The 16,637-nt window shown below is 37.6% G+C and overlaps 1 protein-coding gene across 5 annotated transcripts in view; it reads left to right on the forward strand.

The window, feature by feature from the left end:
• Positions 1-12,589, forward strand: part of LOC124622618 (SWI/SNF-related matrix-associated actin-dependent regulator of chromatin subfamily E member 1) — a 105,607-nt gene extending 93,018 nt beyond the window's left edge. For 2 of the 5 annotated variants that reach the window (XM_047148382.1, XM_047148384.1), the window contains exons 12-14: positions 2,493-3,332; positions 10,708-10,813; positions 12,133-12,587. In XM_047148382.1, coding sequence (XP_047004338.1) covers positions 2,493-3,332; positions 10,708-10,813; positions 12,133-12,203 — 1,017 coding nt within the window. In that variant the 3' untranslated portion in view covers positions 12,204-12,587. Of the gene's footprint in view, positions 1-2,492; positions 3,333-10,707; positions 10,814-12,132 lie in introns of all 5 variants that reach the window. The other 3 variants (XM_047148385.1, XM_047148383.1, XM_047148386.1) reach the window with 3 other exon arrangements.
• Positions 12,590-16,637: the final 4,048 nt, after the last annotated feature.

The raw sequence follows: 16,637 nt of genomic DNA on the forward strand, positions 1-16,637 counted from the left end.
TGGAAATAGAAAGCATGCACACATTCACAGAACCATGCACAGGCACGGCCACTGCGTCTGGATACTGTCGCCAGGCTGCGGGCTCTCTTAGAGTGCGTTTTCACCTATGCACCTTACAGCTAGTCACCGTGTAACTGTGTTTGCCCCACGTGCAAGTAAAGGCACGGGTTTATGTTCATGCCTCTTTCTCAACATGTGCATGCAAGTGGTACCATTCACACCTGTGTTTACACTCGGTGCCTCATCATCTGTGTGGAGCAAGCTAGCCATACAGCTACCAGTACCTAGCCGCAAGGCACACAGGTGTAAGCACTCCTTTATTGTACCCCTCTTGCTGTACCCCAGTTATTGTAAGCTGTGTGCATGCTTTAGTAATAACCATTATCTCCAACATTGGGAAATTGCACATTATAAAGAACTTTGAATTATGTTGTTTTTAAATTTATTGTTGCACCCATATAGTATGGGGAGGGGTGGGGGATGACTTGCCCCACCAATTTGTTTAGGCTGTTGTGCAGCATCAGATGCCCCTCAGCCAACAAAGCACAAAGGTTAGCCTCCATGATCACAAATAACTAATAGTTGATGGGGATATTTATAATAACTGAGTGTGACAAAATATAATGATATTTATAATGAGAGAAGGAAATAGTGAGAATCTGCCAGAATTCTACTTTCTTAATGGCATGTGTGTGGTTTCTAAATCTGATGAACGATGTGGTGAGTAGGATGTCATCCTACCATTTCTGATAGTTGTGCATTGTTTGACTATTAACAAAGAATGGCTGTTATTACTGCTCAACAGTAGATTGGCTGTACTATATCATGTCTGTTTAGAAGTGTGGTAGTGTATCATAACCTGTGGGCCTTGTATCCTGATCTAGCCATTCTGATTTATATCTTCAAAAATTGCTTGAAATGAATCTGGGGTAATGTCAGTGAGGTTTTCGATTTCCCTTGTTGCTAAAACTGTTGAGTCCTCGTCGTCAATTGTGGAGTCCTGCCCACTTGTCGCATATAGGGTGCCTAAGGGATACTGCAGTCTCAGAATGCTATACAATTCAAGCAAATAACATTAGTAGTTTTATTTCAATAAAGCAGACAGACAATACTTAAATTTGAAATAACAAGGGTCTCACAAGCGATGAGTGACATGCAAACAGAAGTGTTCTCCCCTATAGACAACGCCCCAACAAGCAATGGATATGGATCACTGATAACTGTTCTCGTAGTGCTCTGCTAGGCTGTGCTAATACTCTGTGAATACTATCCACTAATATCTGGCCAAGGCTGGCAGGAACAGTGCTCGTATTCACTTCCACTAAATGCCGCTCCTGGTCAGCACGCTATTGGCTGACAGCTTCTCACCGCTTTCTATGGTCTTGCATTCTTCATCTTCATTCCAGCACTTGTGGTTATGCCAGAACGAAAACTCGGCTCGAATTTTGCACAAAAGTTTTGCTGAAATTCTGTGTAAATGAAGAATGTGTTGGAGCGGCGGGGGAGTAAGATACAATGTTTGTGAATGTGGTGTCACATTTCTTGCTTCTAAGTAAACTTGTTAATGACACTGAGAGCTTTTTTATTTCAGTTACAGGTCCTGAATATTTGACTTTAATAATGACAAAAGAATAAAGATCAAAGAGGGCATGTGCATATTAAAATGCACCATTACTGTCTCAAACTTGTTTTTTCATTTGTAAGAAACAATTTTACATGTAGTTATTATTATAGTTAATCAGTGAATGTGCATCAGCATTACTCTGAAACTTAAAGAGAGTTACATTTTTGGAAACTGCTCACAGTATTTTGAATATTTGCAGTTGACAATGCTCTGAAACCTTTCTTTAACTACATTATTATCACAACCTTGAATTAGTGACAGGATCAGGACATTGTGTAAACATAAGTTAAACCACGTAGTGGAATCCAAAAGTGTGCTAATCTTGTGTTTTTGTCATTTGTAAGTCATTTATCCTTTTAAGAAAGAAATTATCTCAAGTAGTCCAATTTTATTTTTCCAAAGAGACGAACTTTTATTTTAAAATATAGAAATAGAAGTCAAATCTCTGGTGCTTCAGTATCATTCATATGGATGCAACATAGATTATTCACTTATGTAACTGATTTAAGAGCACCACCTTTATAGTTTTGTTAGTATTATGTGCTGCATCATTATTGAATTCTTAGTATTTGGCTGGAAGCATCTTACTTTTTATGATTTATTTTCAAAGTGCTGTGCTACATGTTTCTGTTGTGACTCTGTCAGTCATCTTACTTCCAGCCCCAGATGGTTTAAGACTTTCTTTCCAGTGCCGAGTTTAGTACTTTTCTTGATTCTGTCTCTTAGTCTCATATGCTGTGTAAAGCATGTCACATAATTTTGCTTTTACTTCATTTTTCTGGTCTCTAGTCTGAAGAAATTTTGTGCACAAATCAATATATTAGCGATTTTGAAGAGAGTCTAAAGTTTTATTGCTGTCATGTTGTAGCCAATGGATGTGCAGCCAAGCAATGAACCTGAACAACAGCAGCAAACAACACAGCCGCCACAACAACCACCACCACCACCACCGCCGCCGCCACAGCAGCAGCAGCAGCAGCAACAACAACAACAACAACCACCACCATTGCCACAGCAGCAGCAAACGTTGCCACAACAACAGCTGCAACAGCCGCAGCTGCCACCACAACCCCAGCAGCAGCAGCAACCTCAGGCACAACAACAACAACATCCACCACTGCAATTACAATCTCAGTTGCAACAGCAGATGCAGCATCCTCAACAGCAACACATTCTTCAACAGCAGCAACAGTTGCAGCAGCAACAGCAGCCAGCACCGCAACAAACTGAACCTGGTCCTATGGCACCAACAAAGTTGCCCTCTGAAATTACTCAATCCCCAGCACTTCCCTCTGTACCACCCCCACCTCGTAAAGTATCGACACCACCAACAGTAGGTTTACCACCGGCAATTGCAGCCCAGCAGCATACACCCCACATGCCTGCCAGTCATCCAGCAGGTCAGCCAGGGCTGCCTCCCCCTCATCAACAACCTGGAGGACCACCTGGACCACCATATCAAGGTTATCCACCACCACCACCACCAGCAGGACCAGCTGGTAATCCAAATGCACCACAGACAGTGCCAGTACCACCTCGCCCACCACACACTCACACTGGTTATCCCCCATACCCTCAGCAGCAACCTGCTTATCAGCCATACACACAGTATCCTCCACATCCTCATACATATTATCCTCCTTATCAATACCATATACCTCCGAGACACTATCATCCTCAACAGCATCCAGATGTGGCATCACACCAGGTACAAAACATTTAATATTATTTTCTGTCATAAACATTGAATATCTTGGAGGAGTAAATAGTCTCCCTAAAATACTGCATACAGTGCAGCATTAATTCAACTGATGTATGTGTGACATAATAATGTTTGGCATAAACAGCAGATTCTTTATTTTATTATTATGTAGGGCCATAAATAATTGCAGATTAAGCTGCACACAGCCAGAGTAAATGGTAATGGTGCACTCTATGCTAAGTATCCTTATATTCTCATTTCAATATACTTCAACACTACGCGGAGAACCTTTTATTTTGCAGTTGGCAGGATCTGTTTTTGTACTCTCTTCATATAAAATTTGGTAACTTTTTATAACTAATCATTACAGAATACCATTCATAAACCTCGTGATCTCGGTAGCAACACCTCCACTACTACCGCCACCACAACCACCACCACCGCCATAATTGACAATAGGTATTTAAAGTACACACACCTTCCATGTCGCATAAAAGCATATACATGTTGTATTTTCTCCACTGTCACAAAATGTGAATTAATAAGAAGTGAACAGGTGTAAAAACTATTAGTAATAAACATCTTGTATATTTTCAATCTGTTTCTTTTTATTTCCTATTTATTAATTCTTTCAGGGCACTTTCATATCCTTCTCATTTTAGATTATTTTATTATTATTATTTTTTTTTTTTATTGATACTCACTTTACTTCCTCCCTACATGTATTGAGGGGCAATAATGTAATTTTTTTCTACCTTTTATAGCTTTGAAAATTTGCCTCTTTTTAAGTTTTCTCTGTAAAACATTTTGGATTCAAAATATTTAGTATATGTTTTGATTCTGTAGGATCGACTGCCCCATTTGTATGTGGTGTTTGTTTTTGCGGATGTTACTTCTTCTGAACTGCAAAGAAAAATGAAGTAAATAAATTTATTGCTCTTTGTTTATAGACGCTATCAGCAAAAAACAACAGTTGAGATAGATTCGGCCATTTTGTAGATGGCACTATGGTGACATGACTCAGCAAAATGCACTAAAATTATATATGGAATAATTGCTCACAAAAAAATCACTTAAATTTTTTTCCAGCCTTGATCACGTTATAAATGAAACATTTTGCAGTAGTGAATGGTTCCTGTGCCTGTTGCTTCTCCCTCATATTAACTGCTTATTGAGCAAAGGAACTGAAGTGAAGAGCTGTATTTTAAAGTCGAGATAACCCAGAAAGAAGTGTGTCACATAATCAAAACACAGTTCTTCCCCTTCCGCCCAGGTATCAAAGTTTCATTCAGTGGTTGCAAAGGTGCTTTTGCAATGTTTCTGTTTCCCTGGCGGTGCATCTCAAAATTAAAAAGAAGACTTTTTCCTGATACTATAACAATATCTTAAAAAAAACTGCTTTCTCCCAAATTGTGCCTGATTATTCATCAGCAACATTTTTGATTGAAAAGTTTTAAAACGAGGCCATTGGACCAGATTTCAAGAATACTACAGGAGCAGACTATCACATTTTTTGTGACACTTTTGCCACCAGAAAACGTCAAATAAGACTGAACAGGAGAGTGGTGGCTTGTAGAAATTTTACACAATACTAGAGGAATGAACATTTTAGCAATATAAAAAATATTTCAACTCTTATAGCTAATAAATATGAAGTATGTGAGAAAAGTAATGATACAGACAGCGCTGCGAGCGATCTGGCGACACTGTGTTCATCCCTTCCAGATGCTCAGTCCATGTTTCAGCTCCATACAGCCATTACAAGATTTTTGAGAGTGCCATCAGTGAAATTGTGTTTTTGTTGTGTGTTAAAAAATGGAACATTGGAATTTAGAGCAACATTGTGCAATCAAGTTTTATATTATACTTGTTGAAAAGTTAAAACTAACATAAGGTGCACATTCCTTATCAAGAGCACAAGGTTTTCACTGGCACATGTCTCCTTTGAAAGGCCGAGAACACCTTGAAGATGAACCTCATTCAGAGAGACCTTCACCTTCAAAAACCAACGAAAATGTCAGACATGTGCATGCTCCTGCTGTTTAACAATAAGGATGATGGTTGTTAGAAACATGCCCTTGGAAGGCTCAGAAAAGGGTGAATTGAGTGAGACCAGATGTTGCAGACAAGTGGAGGCTGCATCATGACAATGACACTTCCACCACGGAATTTCTGACCTCAAAAGGCATTCCTGTTGCTGCACAGCCTCCCTAGTCACCAGATCTGAGTTCTTGTGACTTTTTCCTCCCTGAAATCAAAAATGTCTCAAAAGGATGTCATTCTGGGACTCTGGAGAGTATTCAAAAGAACATGACTGACATGTAAAGGCCACATCAGTTGAAGCCCTTCAGTGCTGCTACCAAGTGGAAATGATGAATGAAAAGGAACTACTTTTAAGGGACAATATTGTTGTTTGAAAAAAATAGAAACTTTGATAGATAAAAAATCGGTCTCGTTACTTTTCTTGCACACCTTGCAAATACAACAATTAAAGGAAGCTTTCACTACTCCCAAGTGTGTGTATAAGGTATTGTGGTTTCATCTTAATACATTGATTAGCCCCGTGTTGTTAAAGGATGAAGGAGGGGAATCATAATCTGAACAGTTATGAAGTATTCATTTGGCTTTCGAAGCTATCACAACTTATCTTAAGTGAACAACATTCTGCACAGGAAGTGATGAAAATAATTTGAGGAAAAATTATCTATATATGTTGCAAAATAACTGTATAACTGTTCATTTTGTAACTTTGTTAACAAGTCCTAACTATGTTCTAAACTACTGCAGGTGACATGTACACAGTGTTTTATGTAACTGTGTGTGTCTCTCTTCTTACTGTTACTGTTGTTAGGTAGGAGGCCTACCTTATACATCACACAGTTCAATACAGCCATTATTTGGCATTATATTGTTTCCAGGTTAATCTCAATTTCCTTCTAATCTTTTTTTGGTCTATATAATTAATCAAAGTTGTTACTTTCGTACTTGTAAGGCTTTTAAGAAATTGTGCTTGTGATGTTGTTATTGAACTCACACGCTTAAACCTTAAAATGCCAACCATAAAAAACAGTAGCTTTATTTATTGCTTGATTCGGTAGCTTCTCGCAGAAATAAAGCAATCACTATATTTTATTTCACTCTAGATGAGCCAATAGATGAAGGATGCGTAAAATATGTGAAAGATTAAAACTAAATAACCAAATTGAAGTTTCAGGTAGGATGCTAAGGTAACCAAAGTGAATTAAAAAAATAACAACAAACATGTTATTCATTTTAGATATGACAGAAACTCTTGGTTCCTGTATGTCTTTCTATGTCAAGAGTGATCTGGAATACAATCCTGGCTCTGATTTACATTTTCACCCTATTGAAACAACAGTGCAAAGTTTGGTTGGAAAGGTGGAGGGGATAATTTGGTAACCAGATAATGTGTATCCCTTCCTTATTCTACTGATGAACATTGCACAGAATGGAATTGTACATGGATCCCAGATACTTTAACATAACAAAAAGTGGATTGTGGGGAAAGCATACTGAGGGAGGGAAGATCTGTCCAGACTGTTTTCTGATAATACTAGAATATTTTAAAATGACCTTGCATGTGATGCACAGTTCCTATTTTTTATTGCCTCTGTTTGTTATTGACATATGCTTGTTTTTTTTAATAACTATTTTGTTTCAAACATATGCTCTCACCATGAATTACACAGGTATTATTTAAATCTATGAACTTATTTTGACTTTCCAAGGTGGCAATACTTATAAATGTATTGTAGGTATGTCCTATCGTAGATAATTTACAGGTCCCCAATATAATCAGACAAATGCTGCTTTGGTTTTTCCCTTTCCAAGGTAGCAGTATTAGGGCCATGTTTTGCGTTTCACGCAAAAATGTCTGACTATTGTTATCATTTCAAGTCTTATGTAACTCATTTTGTTGTCAAACAGTAGGTCTATGCACAATAAATTGCATTTGTACGTTTTTGGCACTAGAGATTATTGCGAGTTACTATTTGTCTTACATTGCTCCATGGTGAAAACAAGCGGTAGCCTTTAACTATAAAGCAGTATTTTCCCAGAAGTATGAAACAAACTACATTTTTTATCATGGCACTACCAGATAATACTTTTTCATGGGTAAAAATACTCCCGAAGGTGATGCAAATATTTTACCGTGCTCATACACTACTGGCCATTAAAATTGCTACACCAAGAAGAAATGCAGATGATAAACGGGTATTCATTGGACAAATATATTATACTGGAACTGACATGTGATTACATTTTCACGCAGTTTGGGTGCATAGATCGTGAGAAATCAGTACCCAGAACAACCACCTCTGGCCGTAATAACGACCTTGATACGCGTAGGCATTGAATCAAACGGAGCTCGGATGGCGTGTACAGGTACAGCTGCCCATGCAGTTTCAACGCAATACTACAGTTCATCAAGAGTAGTGAGTGGCATATTGTAACGAGCCAGTTGTTCAGCCACCATTAATCAGACATTTTCAGTTGGTGAGAGATCTGGAGAATGTGCTGGCCAGGGCAGCAGTCGAACATTTTCTGTATCCGGAAAGGTCCGTACAGGACCTGCAACATGCGGTCGTTCATTATCCTGCTGAAATGTAGGGTTTTACAGGGATCGAATGAAGGGTAGAGCCACGGGTCGTAACACATCTGAAATGTAACGTCCACTGTTCAAAGTGCCGTCAATGCGAACAAGAGGTGACAGAGACGTGTAACCAGTGGCACCCCAGACCATCATGCCGGGTGATACGCCAGTATGGCGATGACGAATACACGCTTCCAATGTACGGTCACCATGATGTCGCCAAACACGGATGCGACCATCATGATGCTGTAAACAGAACCTGGATTCATCCGAATAAATGACGTTTTGCCATTCGTGCACCCAGGTTCGTCGTTGAGTACACCATCGCAGTTGCTCCTGTCTGTGATGCAGCGGCAAGGGTAACCGCAGCCATGGTCTCCGAGCTGATAGTCCATGCTGCTGCTAACGTCGTCGAACTGTTCGTGCAGATGGTTGTTGTCTTGCAAACGTCCCCATCTGTGGACTCAGGGATCGAGACGTGGCTGCACGATCCGTTAACAGCCGTGCAGATAAGATGCCAGTCATCTCGACTGCTAGTGATTCGAGGCCGTTGGGATCCAGCACGGCGTTCCGTATTACCCTCCTGAACCCACCTATTCCATATTCTGCTAACAGTCATTGGATCTCGACCAACGCGAGCAGCAATGTCGGGATATGATAAACCGTAATTGTGATAGGTTACAATCCGACCTTTATCAATGTCGTTAAGGTGATGGTACACATTATTCCTCCTTACACGAGGCATCACAACAACGTTTCACCGGGCAACGCCGGTCAACTGCTGTTTGTGTATGAGAAATCGGTTGGAAACTTTCCTCATGGCAGCACGTTGTAGGTGTCGCCACCAGTGCCAACCTTGTGTGAATGCTCTGAAAAGCTAATCATTTGCCTATCACAACATCTTCTTCCTGTTGGTTAAATTTCATGTCTGTAGCATGTCATCTTCATGGTGTAGCAATTTTAATGGTCAGTAGTGTAGTATCATATCTCTGTTTTCTATAGTCCATTTGGTTTCTGTATAAAAGGGGAAAAATTATAATTTGCTTCTCCTTGGTGTGTATGTACCCAAAATATTGAATGTATTTTCAAAGTTGTGTTTTAGCAGGAAATGTAGCATCACACAATATCCAGTTTAGTGAAGAAAAGAATGTCTTCTTGTGCCTGATTTCTTTTTTTCTTGCTAAAATTCATCTGAATATACTTGTGGCAAATTATTGTGCGTGTAGCTTTGCACACAAATGAAAACTCATTTTTCTTTCCAAAATTACTCTGTCTCATTTACAGGCTGTAAATAGTTGCCCCACCATATTATTATTATTATTATTATTATTGTTATTGTTGTTCACCTTATAGTTGTCAATTAATTTAGTTTTGTGCCAGTTTCAGTTGTTGTTGGAACACTTTGTGGAAGTCTGACAGATTTTGTAAGTTTTGTGCATTTAATTAATGTCGACGTGTTTATGTGATAAAATACCAGAAGCTTTTTTTTTTTTCCCCCCACGGGGCGTAAATACAATAAAATTACAAGTAAATAATACTTCTTGCAGAATATACAGATGTATCAAACTAATGACATCCATCTTTCAACTGTCTCAAGGGATGATCTGTTACAGCTTGGACATTAACTCCAGTCTAAAGAGATGGACATCCACTTGGTTGGGTATAAAATACCTAAAATGGCAAATTATAGATGCTATAAATTGAAGACATCACTGTAATAACTTTTGAATTTCCTTTCATGACCCTTTATTAAGAAGCTCTGTTTCATTACCAAAATGGGCTGTTAGCTACTTTTCCGTTTGGAGTTTAACATGCTGTTTTCTTTACTATATCAGACACACACATCACCAGTTGTACTCCTTAGCAACATTGGCATCTGTGCATGAAGTCAGAACATGCCTCAGTGATATGAACAGTTCAGTCTAGAGATTGAAATATGAAATTTGAATATGTCATAGATATGTTTGTTTTATATTTTTATTCAAGAAATTATGCTCTGCATAAATAGATAACTAGTAAAATTTTTCCACAATCGGTTGCTAGCATTGGCGTATGCAACGTCCTTAAATTGTAATGGTCAGTGTGTGTTGTACTACATCAAATTTTCTTATATATGGTTCTTTAATCAGCAACTGCTCTTAAAAAGTTGGCAACCTCTTTTTTAAAAGAGGAAGTAGCGTCTATCCTCTGATAACAATCAGATGCCCTGTTAAAACTAAATAAAGAGAAGGAATGAACAAATTTCCATTGTAAGCAATGGCCCAGTGACCTTTGTTAAGAAGCAATCTGTTAATGACAAAAACCCTTTAGAGGCACACAGTGGAGAAGTATTTTGTACACATATAATTGCATACTATTAGCATTATTTCTTCATTCAGAAATATTTATCCTGATAATTGATAGGCTCATACGTATAATAATTTCAAGAAATATTTAGACACATGTTCTCGTTTGTTAGTATGTAGATTTATTTTCCTTTGGGACATAGTAAAAATGGAGTGAACCAATTGTCATATTCTCTTCTAAATTTGATGGCAAATAATTTTTACTGCTCAACACCCTGACTGACTTACTGGATACCTCATCTGTGCTTTCACTATTCAGATGATATTGTAAGACCCTTAGTTGCAAAACTGTGATTTACCTTTTGTAATTGATTGTCAAAACTAGCTCGGCTGCAAAGAGTAATAAGTGCAGTATATGCAGTCAATATTTCTGCATTTTCAGATTTCGTCCTCCAGTTGGGTGCTTGTTGTTTTCTTACAGGGTGTTGATCCAAGTGTTAGTTATTCACCAATGGCTGAGGTTGACCGGCCTCCCATGGATGATGCTAATATCGATCGTGGAGCATCAGTGGAGCAGTCTGCTGATGGTAACATTCAGATATGAGGAAATTTAAAGATGTTATCATTTAATGCTTCATTTTTGTACTCTTAATAGGCATGCATTTGACACTGCTTTGTATTATTATATTTCTTTTACTTTTACGTATTGTATTGCTTTTTCTGAAACAATGCTTTATAATTACCACACTGCTAAAAAGAAGTAATAATCTTAATATTTACCAATAAACTTTGTGCACTTGTTTGAACCTTAATGGGATTCTTGTTAGTTGTCCTTACCTCTTTATTGACAGTGTAACGTGGAATACTTAAATACAAAGACAGGTTAAAAAATGAATTTTTTCAAATTTTGATGTTGTCTGAAAAGTTTTCCTCCAACAATCTCAAAGGTTTTTGAAAATCATTGCAGTTACATGGATAAAAATTTTTCAGATAATAACAAATATGATTTGCTGTAATTAAGGATAATAATAATGGTGTGTGTGTGTGTGTGCGCTGCGCGCGCGCGCGCGAGCCCCCACACACACACACACACACACACACACACACACACACACACACACACAATATTATTCCATATCATTGAGTGTTGACAGTGGCACAGCATATTGCTGAAAAAATGCTCAAGGTAATAACTACAATTGATTGTACTTGTTTTTGCCCTACAGATCATTGTTCTTATACCCTGTAAAAATAAAATACTGCGGAAGCAATGGCCTCCTCCTTATTAAGAAAACCACGGCTATTGGATATAAAATGCCTTTTAGTTTATATTCTGAGATTCAAAATACAATATTTGTTCTTTGTAGTACACTTACACGCACATAAGTTTGTTAACAAGTATCTTACGTTGCAAAGATGCTTTTGTATGTGTGTGCATGACTGTGAAAAGAACCAAACATTATTTTGCATGAAAGACTACAGAAAGCTTTGATGTATTGTACAGTATTTACAAGGAAACAACATTTAAGAAAATGTTTTCATATTTTATGAAAGAGTAACGTCTGTTAAAATTGTGCAACAAAGATCTACACACATTTAAAGACGGAATTATTTTATCTTTGCTTGATAGTAATAGAACAGTAATGCTTGCAGTATGTTAGCCTTTAGGAAGTAATTCCTCCTTGGTAGCTAATATTGTATATTGAAATTAAACTGTAATGATATGAAAATCCCACTTGCCAGCTTCATGCAGAGATCTAATCTTTGATTGTTGCTATGCTTTGTGGCTAGTGTAAGGTGGTGTTACAAGGAATGTGCATGGTCCTCATCCAGGCATTATCAAAGTTGAGCATGCTTGTAAGGAAGAGAAATTAATTGCATAAACAAAGAAATTTTGCTGTTTCAGATACTGTTGTAATGAAAGGAATGCCAAGTGACATTGACCATGCTTCTGATAAGAATAAAGATGGAGACTGAGCTAGGAAGGCTGTTGTATTAACAACAATTCACAGATTTCAAAATGAGTATCAATGTATTAAATAAAGGTTTGCTGCTTTAACACAAGGACAGTTCTGTGTGTTTTATCTACATAAATCTATTTGTTACTGAGATCTGATGTATGAATGATAATTAACTATAAGAGTAGTCATTTAGTTATCATATTCTCACATGAGAGAAGAGAGATGGACATTTTTGTGAGATTTGTTGTGTGTGTATCTTGTAGTTGTAATACAAAAGCAAATAATATTGATGTATTATACATGAACTTAAGGGCTACACTATGTCAGCTCATACAAATAAAATAGAACAAGGAAAATAAATGTATCTCAACAAATTCCATCTTGATAAAGTTCTGTGCATTTATCAGAATTGACAATTATACCAGTAGTGAAAGTAGGTGTTATTGATTTTCGGCTGATGAACTGCCAAAAACTTGACTTTAGTTTCTGATATTTATTCCATGGTCCATGAATGTGGTCTTAGAAAGCTAGTTAGCAGCACACACATTTATTTAAATCCTCTGGACACCTTAAGTACTGATGCAGCTTTCAAGAAAAAAAAGAATATTTCTGATGTCAAGCACAATAATGAGTATGTGGTATTAAATCTGCATTGTTTACTGTTATTGTTACTCTTTTTTAACAATTGTATAATTGTGTATTTTAGTTATTTTCTGCTGTGACATCACAATGATGGTTTCAAATCTCACCAACAGAATTTGCCACAGGCAAGACATCAGCTTTCTGCTTCTGTATAATGGCACACAAGAAATCGTTCCAGGTTAGGGTTCTCATCAAAGGATTTTTGTTGTGTGAGGTGACCAATATTTATGAGAATATGTTTACAGATGTAAAGATCTCAGAGCAAAAAGATGAAGCTGGCGCCTCTTTAAATGTTTGCTGAAGGTGCTAATCCACAGTCCTCCAGCATGTGAAACATTATTAAATATTTACACGTACAATCTAGTAAAATTATACTTTAAATTCATGAATACATACTGCAACAACTTTTACTGGGGATGGGAATAAGCAAGCATACGTTCCAAATCTGTTATACTTTGAAAGGACTGTCAACGTTTTTGGACATTATTTAGGCTAAACATACTAAAATCATTTGGGCCATTATGCCAATATTGCAGGATATTTTAACCATGATACCAGTGATTCCCAAAAAAATCAATGTTTGATCCCTAACCATGGAAGGTACCTCAGAGAGAACAGAAGCACATGACTTTGATGTACAGCCGATGCACTCTGTAGTGCACTACAAAGGTGCAGTTTCATTCCAGTTTACCCGTGCATAGGTAACTTAGTCCGGAAATTCAAATCAATATTACCATTACAGTTGGTATTGCCAGCACCTGAAACCTGATACATTCTAACCTCCTTATCATTATAGTTCACAATCTCTTATGTCTGTAAATCTTACTGTAGTGTCTACTTGTGGCTGCCATAGCACGATTCTTGTTCAGTATAATTTTGTGATTTCCCGGTTTCCAAACATATTTTCCTACTACTGATTTATTCCCCTTCTCCCTGTCTCCCCTTGCTCTTCTTTCTGTGGATGTTTTGTGTTTATGTTTTCATTAGTCAACACACAAATTTTGCTGCCAGGAAATCTTAAAATGTGATAGAAATATAATATTAATATAATAGAAGGAAACATTCCACGTGGGATAATAAATATAATATTGGTAGATAAAAAGTCTACTGAACAAATGGTGGCAGGAGAAAATGCATAAAAGATGTTGAAACACTCAAGTTTTAAGGGCCCTTTCATCTGACTGAAGGGTTGAAGGGCAAGGAACAGGAATGAAGGTAAAGGGCGGGTGAAGTTTAGAAAGTGAGAATAGATATGGGAAATTTGCCCAGCCAGAATCCCAGGCCTTGGGAGACTTACTGGATGGGATGAGAAGGAAAGACTTAGACTGTTGATGACTGCACCAGAAAAGATTTGAAAACCTGAGAACTTAAAGGTCGAATGTAGAGGCAACTGGATGAGTGGGGAAAAAAAACTCCTGAAATAGTAAGAGTGGTAAACTAATTGCTGACAGTATCTAAATAATGTAGGAGCAAAGAAGACCCCTCACCAAACAGCAAAAGTTTTGAGTCATTGACAGACTTACCAAAAGATTAAGTTTATTTGTTAGTTTTCGAAATAAATCCTTTGTCGAGCAAGAGTTACTCAATCACTCATTCTTACACGTGTCCCGACATTGTGCTTATCTAGCTTGACAAAAAATTCATGTAGCTTGACCTAAACAAACAAATATACCTACTCTTTTGTGTGTGCATGTCGATGTTTCAATACTTTTGCTATTTAGTAAGTGGTCTCCTTTGCTCTTATTTACATTCTGCAGAATCTGTGTGTGCTGTACATAGTACACAGGTGTGGGGTTAGAGAGAAGAATAGTTACTTTGGAAATTCAAAAAATAAATAGAAAAATGAAAGGGATGAAGAGGAGGAGTATTAACAAAAATTTAGCACATGTTCTAAAGCCGGTTTCCAACTGTGGAGTTCAGAGAAACTGGTGTTGGGAGGGAGAATCCATATGGCACATGGTGAAATAGGCACTGAGGTCATGGCTGTCATGTTGTAGAGCATCCTTTGCGATAGGATATTGTGTGTGCCTAGTATGGACTGCCTGTCTATTTCCATTCGTCATAACTTATAACTTGGTGGTACTCACACCAATGTGGAAGGCCTAACAGTGTTTATGTAACAACTGGAACTCAACCTGTATAGTTTTGCAGGCGGTTCTCCCGTTGAAAGTATATGTTTTGGCGGTTTTAAGGTATGACCAGGATATTTCGGAGATTAAAGGGTGATGAAAAACTATTCTAGGTGGGGTTGGACCTCGCTTCTGGGCAGGAGTTAGGAAGTCAGCCCTGCTGAAATACATTTAAGTTTACTAAGACATTCATATGTATTATAAGTGATGTACCTTTTAGGTTGGTATGTGTTGCATTAGGCGTGCATGCACGTGCCTACACACACACACACACACCACACACACACACACACACACACACACACACCCTTGGGTTTGTGAACAACATGGCAGGCTCCTCTTTTTTAAAAAAAAATATCACTGAAGGGAGACCTGCAACCAGCCACACTCTATTTGAGTGTGTGGTATATTTCAACTTAACTAGTTCAGTCCTTGGCACATTGTCAGAGGACAGAGAGGGGTGTTCTTACACTAACTGCCTGAAACTATGCATAGTTATGGTGAAATAAACTGTTCATTCAGTGTAGCTGGTTGCACTTTTTTCTTAAGTGATTCTGTCATGTAACCATGAAGTCAATATACATGGTATCCCTGTTAATTTACAGTTTCCTCATGGTAGAAAGGTATCACCGTAAATACATTAATACGAAAATTTGTGATATTGTCCAACATGCACCCTAAAAATGTTTGCAACGTTAGGACATGCCAAAATGCTGTCTTTTTCTCATATACAATGAGATACATTGTTTCTTACTACTCTGTATCATCTCACTATCCACCTTCTTAGCACTGAATTTGCAGATGTAAAGTGAAAGATTTGAAAGCTTAGATCTTTTGTTTGCATGTGCAAGGCCAACCTAAGGCCAAAGTAGTTAAAAGAACAGCCAAGATGTAATTGCAGGTACTTGAAGTCCTGTGGAATTTGCTTTAGTATCTAAATATAAATACAACATTTCTAAGGTTGAATAACAAACGCAATGTTAATCAGTAGAACAAAAACAGTGTACCTGTTATTTAGCTTAAATATGGAATTCTTCTCTCAAGAAGTAATGGAAGAATCCATAAATAAAATAGTTCTTATAGAATGGACATGTCCTTGTAATCATTAAGCAAGAAATTCAGTGGAGAAATTATTACATTGTAACAGAAGCTGTGGTATGCAAGCAGCTCTCTTGATTGTTTTGAAAAGAACTTTAATGCTTTTGCTGTAGAACAGAAAGTCTATCTGGAGCAGACAGCTTAGTGGAGAGATTTGTAGTTACTCCACTGAACAGAGGAAAAAGAAAAAGTGTTCAAAATACATTTATTACAGCAGCCCCCCCCCCCCCCCCCCACCTTTTTTTTAAAATACTTGTTCCGTAGATCATGAACACGACACTTCGTAACGCTGTGGAACATGTCAGTTTAACAAAAGGTTTCTTTATATGCCATAATTCAAAATTTTATTTTTAGTTCTAAGGTTACTAATTGATAACAAAAAATTCATCGATTGAGAGTAGGAGAAGGCATTCAGAAATTCTTTCAATTTGTTTTTTTAAAAGTTGGCCAGCTAATTGTCAGAATTTTGATGCTATTTGGTAAGTGACCAAAGACTCTTGTCACAGCATAATTCACCCCTTTATGTGCCTAAGTCAGATTTAGCCAAAAGTAGTGAAGATTGGCCTTTCTCCTAGTGTTGA

The sequence above is a fragment of the Schistocerca americana genome, chromosome 7, assembly GCF_021461395.2.
Source record: "Schistocerca americana isolate TAMUIC-IGC-003095 chromosome 7, iqSchAmer2.1, whole genome shotgun sequence".
NCBI lineage: Eukaryota > Metazoa > Arthropoda > Insecta > Orthoptera > Acrididae > Schistocerca > Schistocerca americana.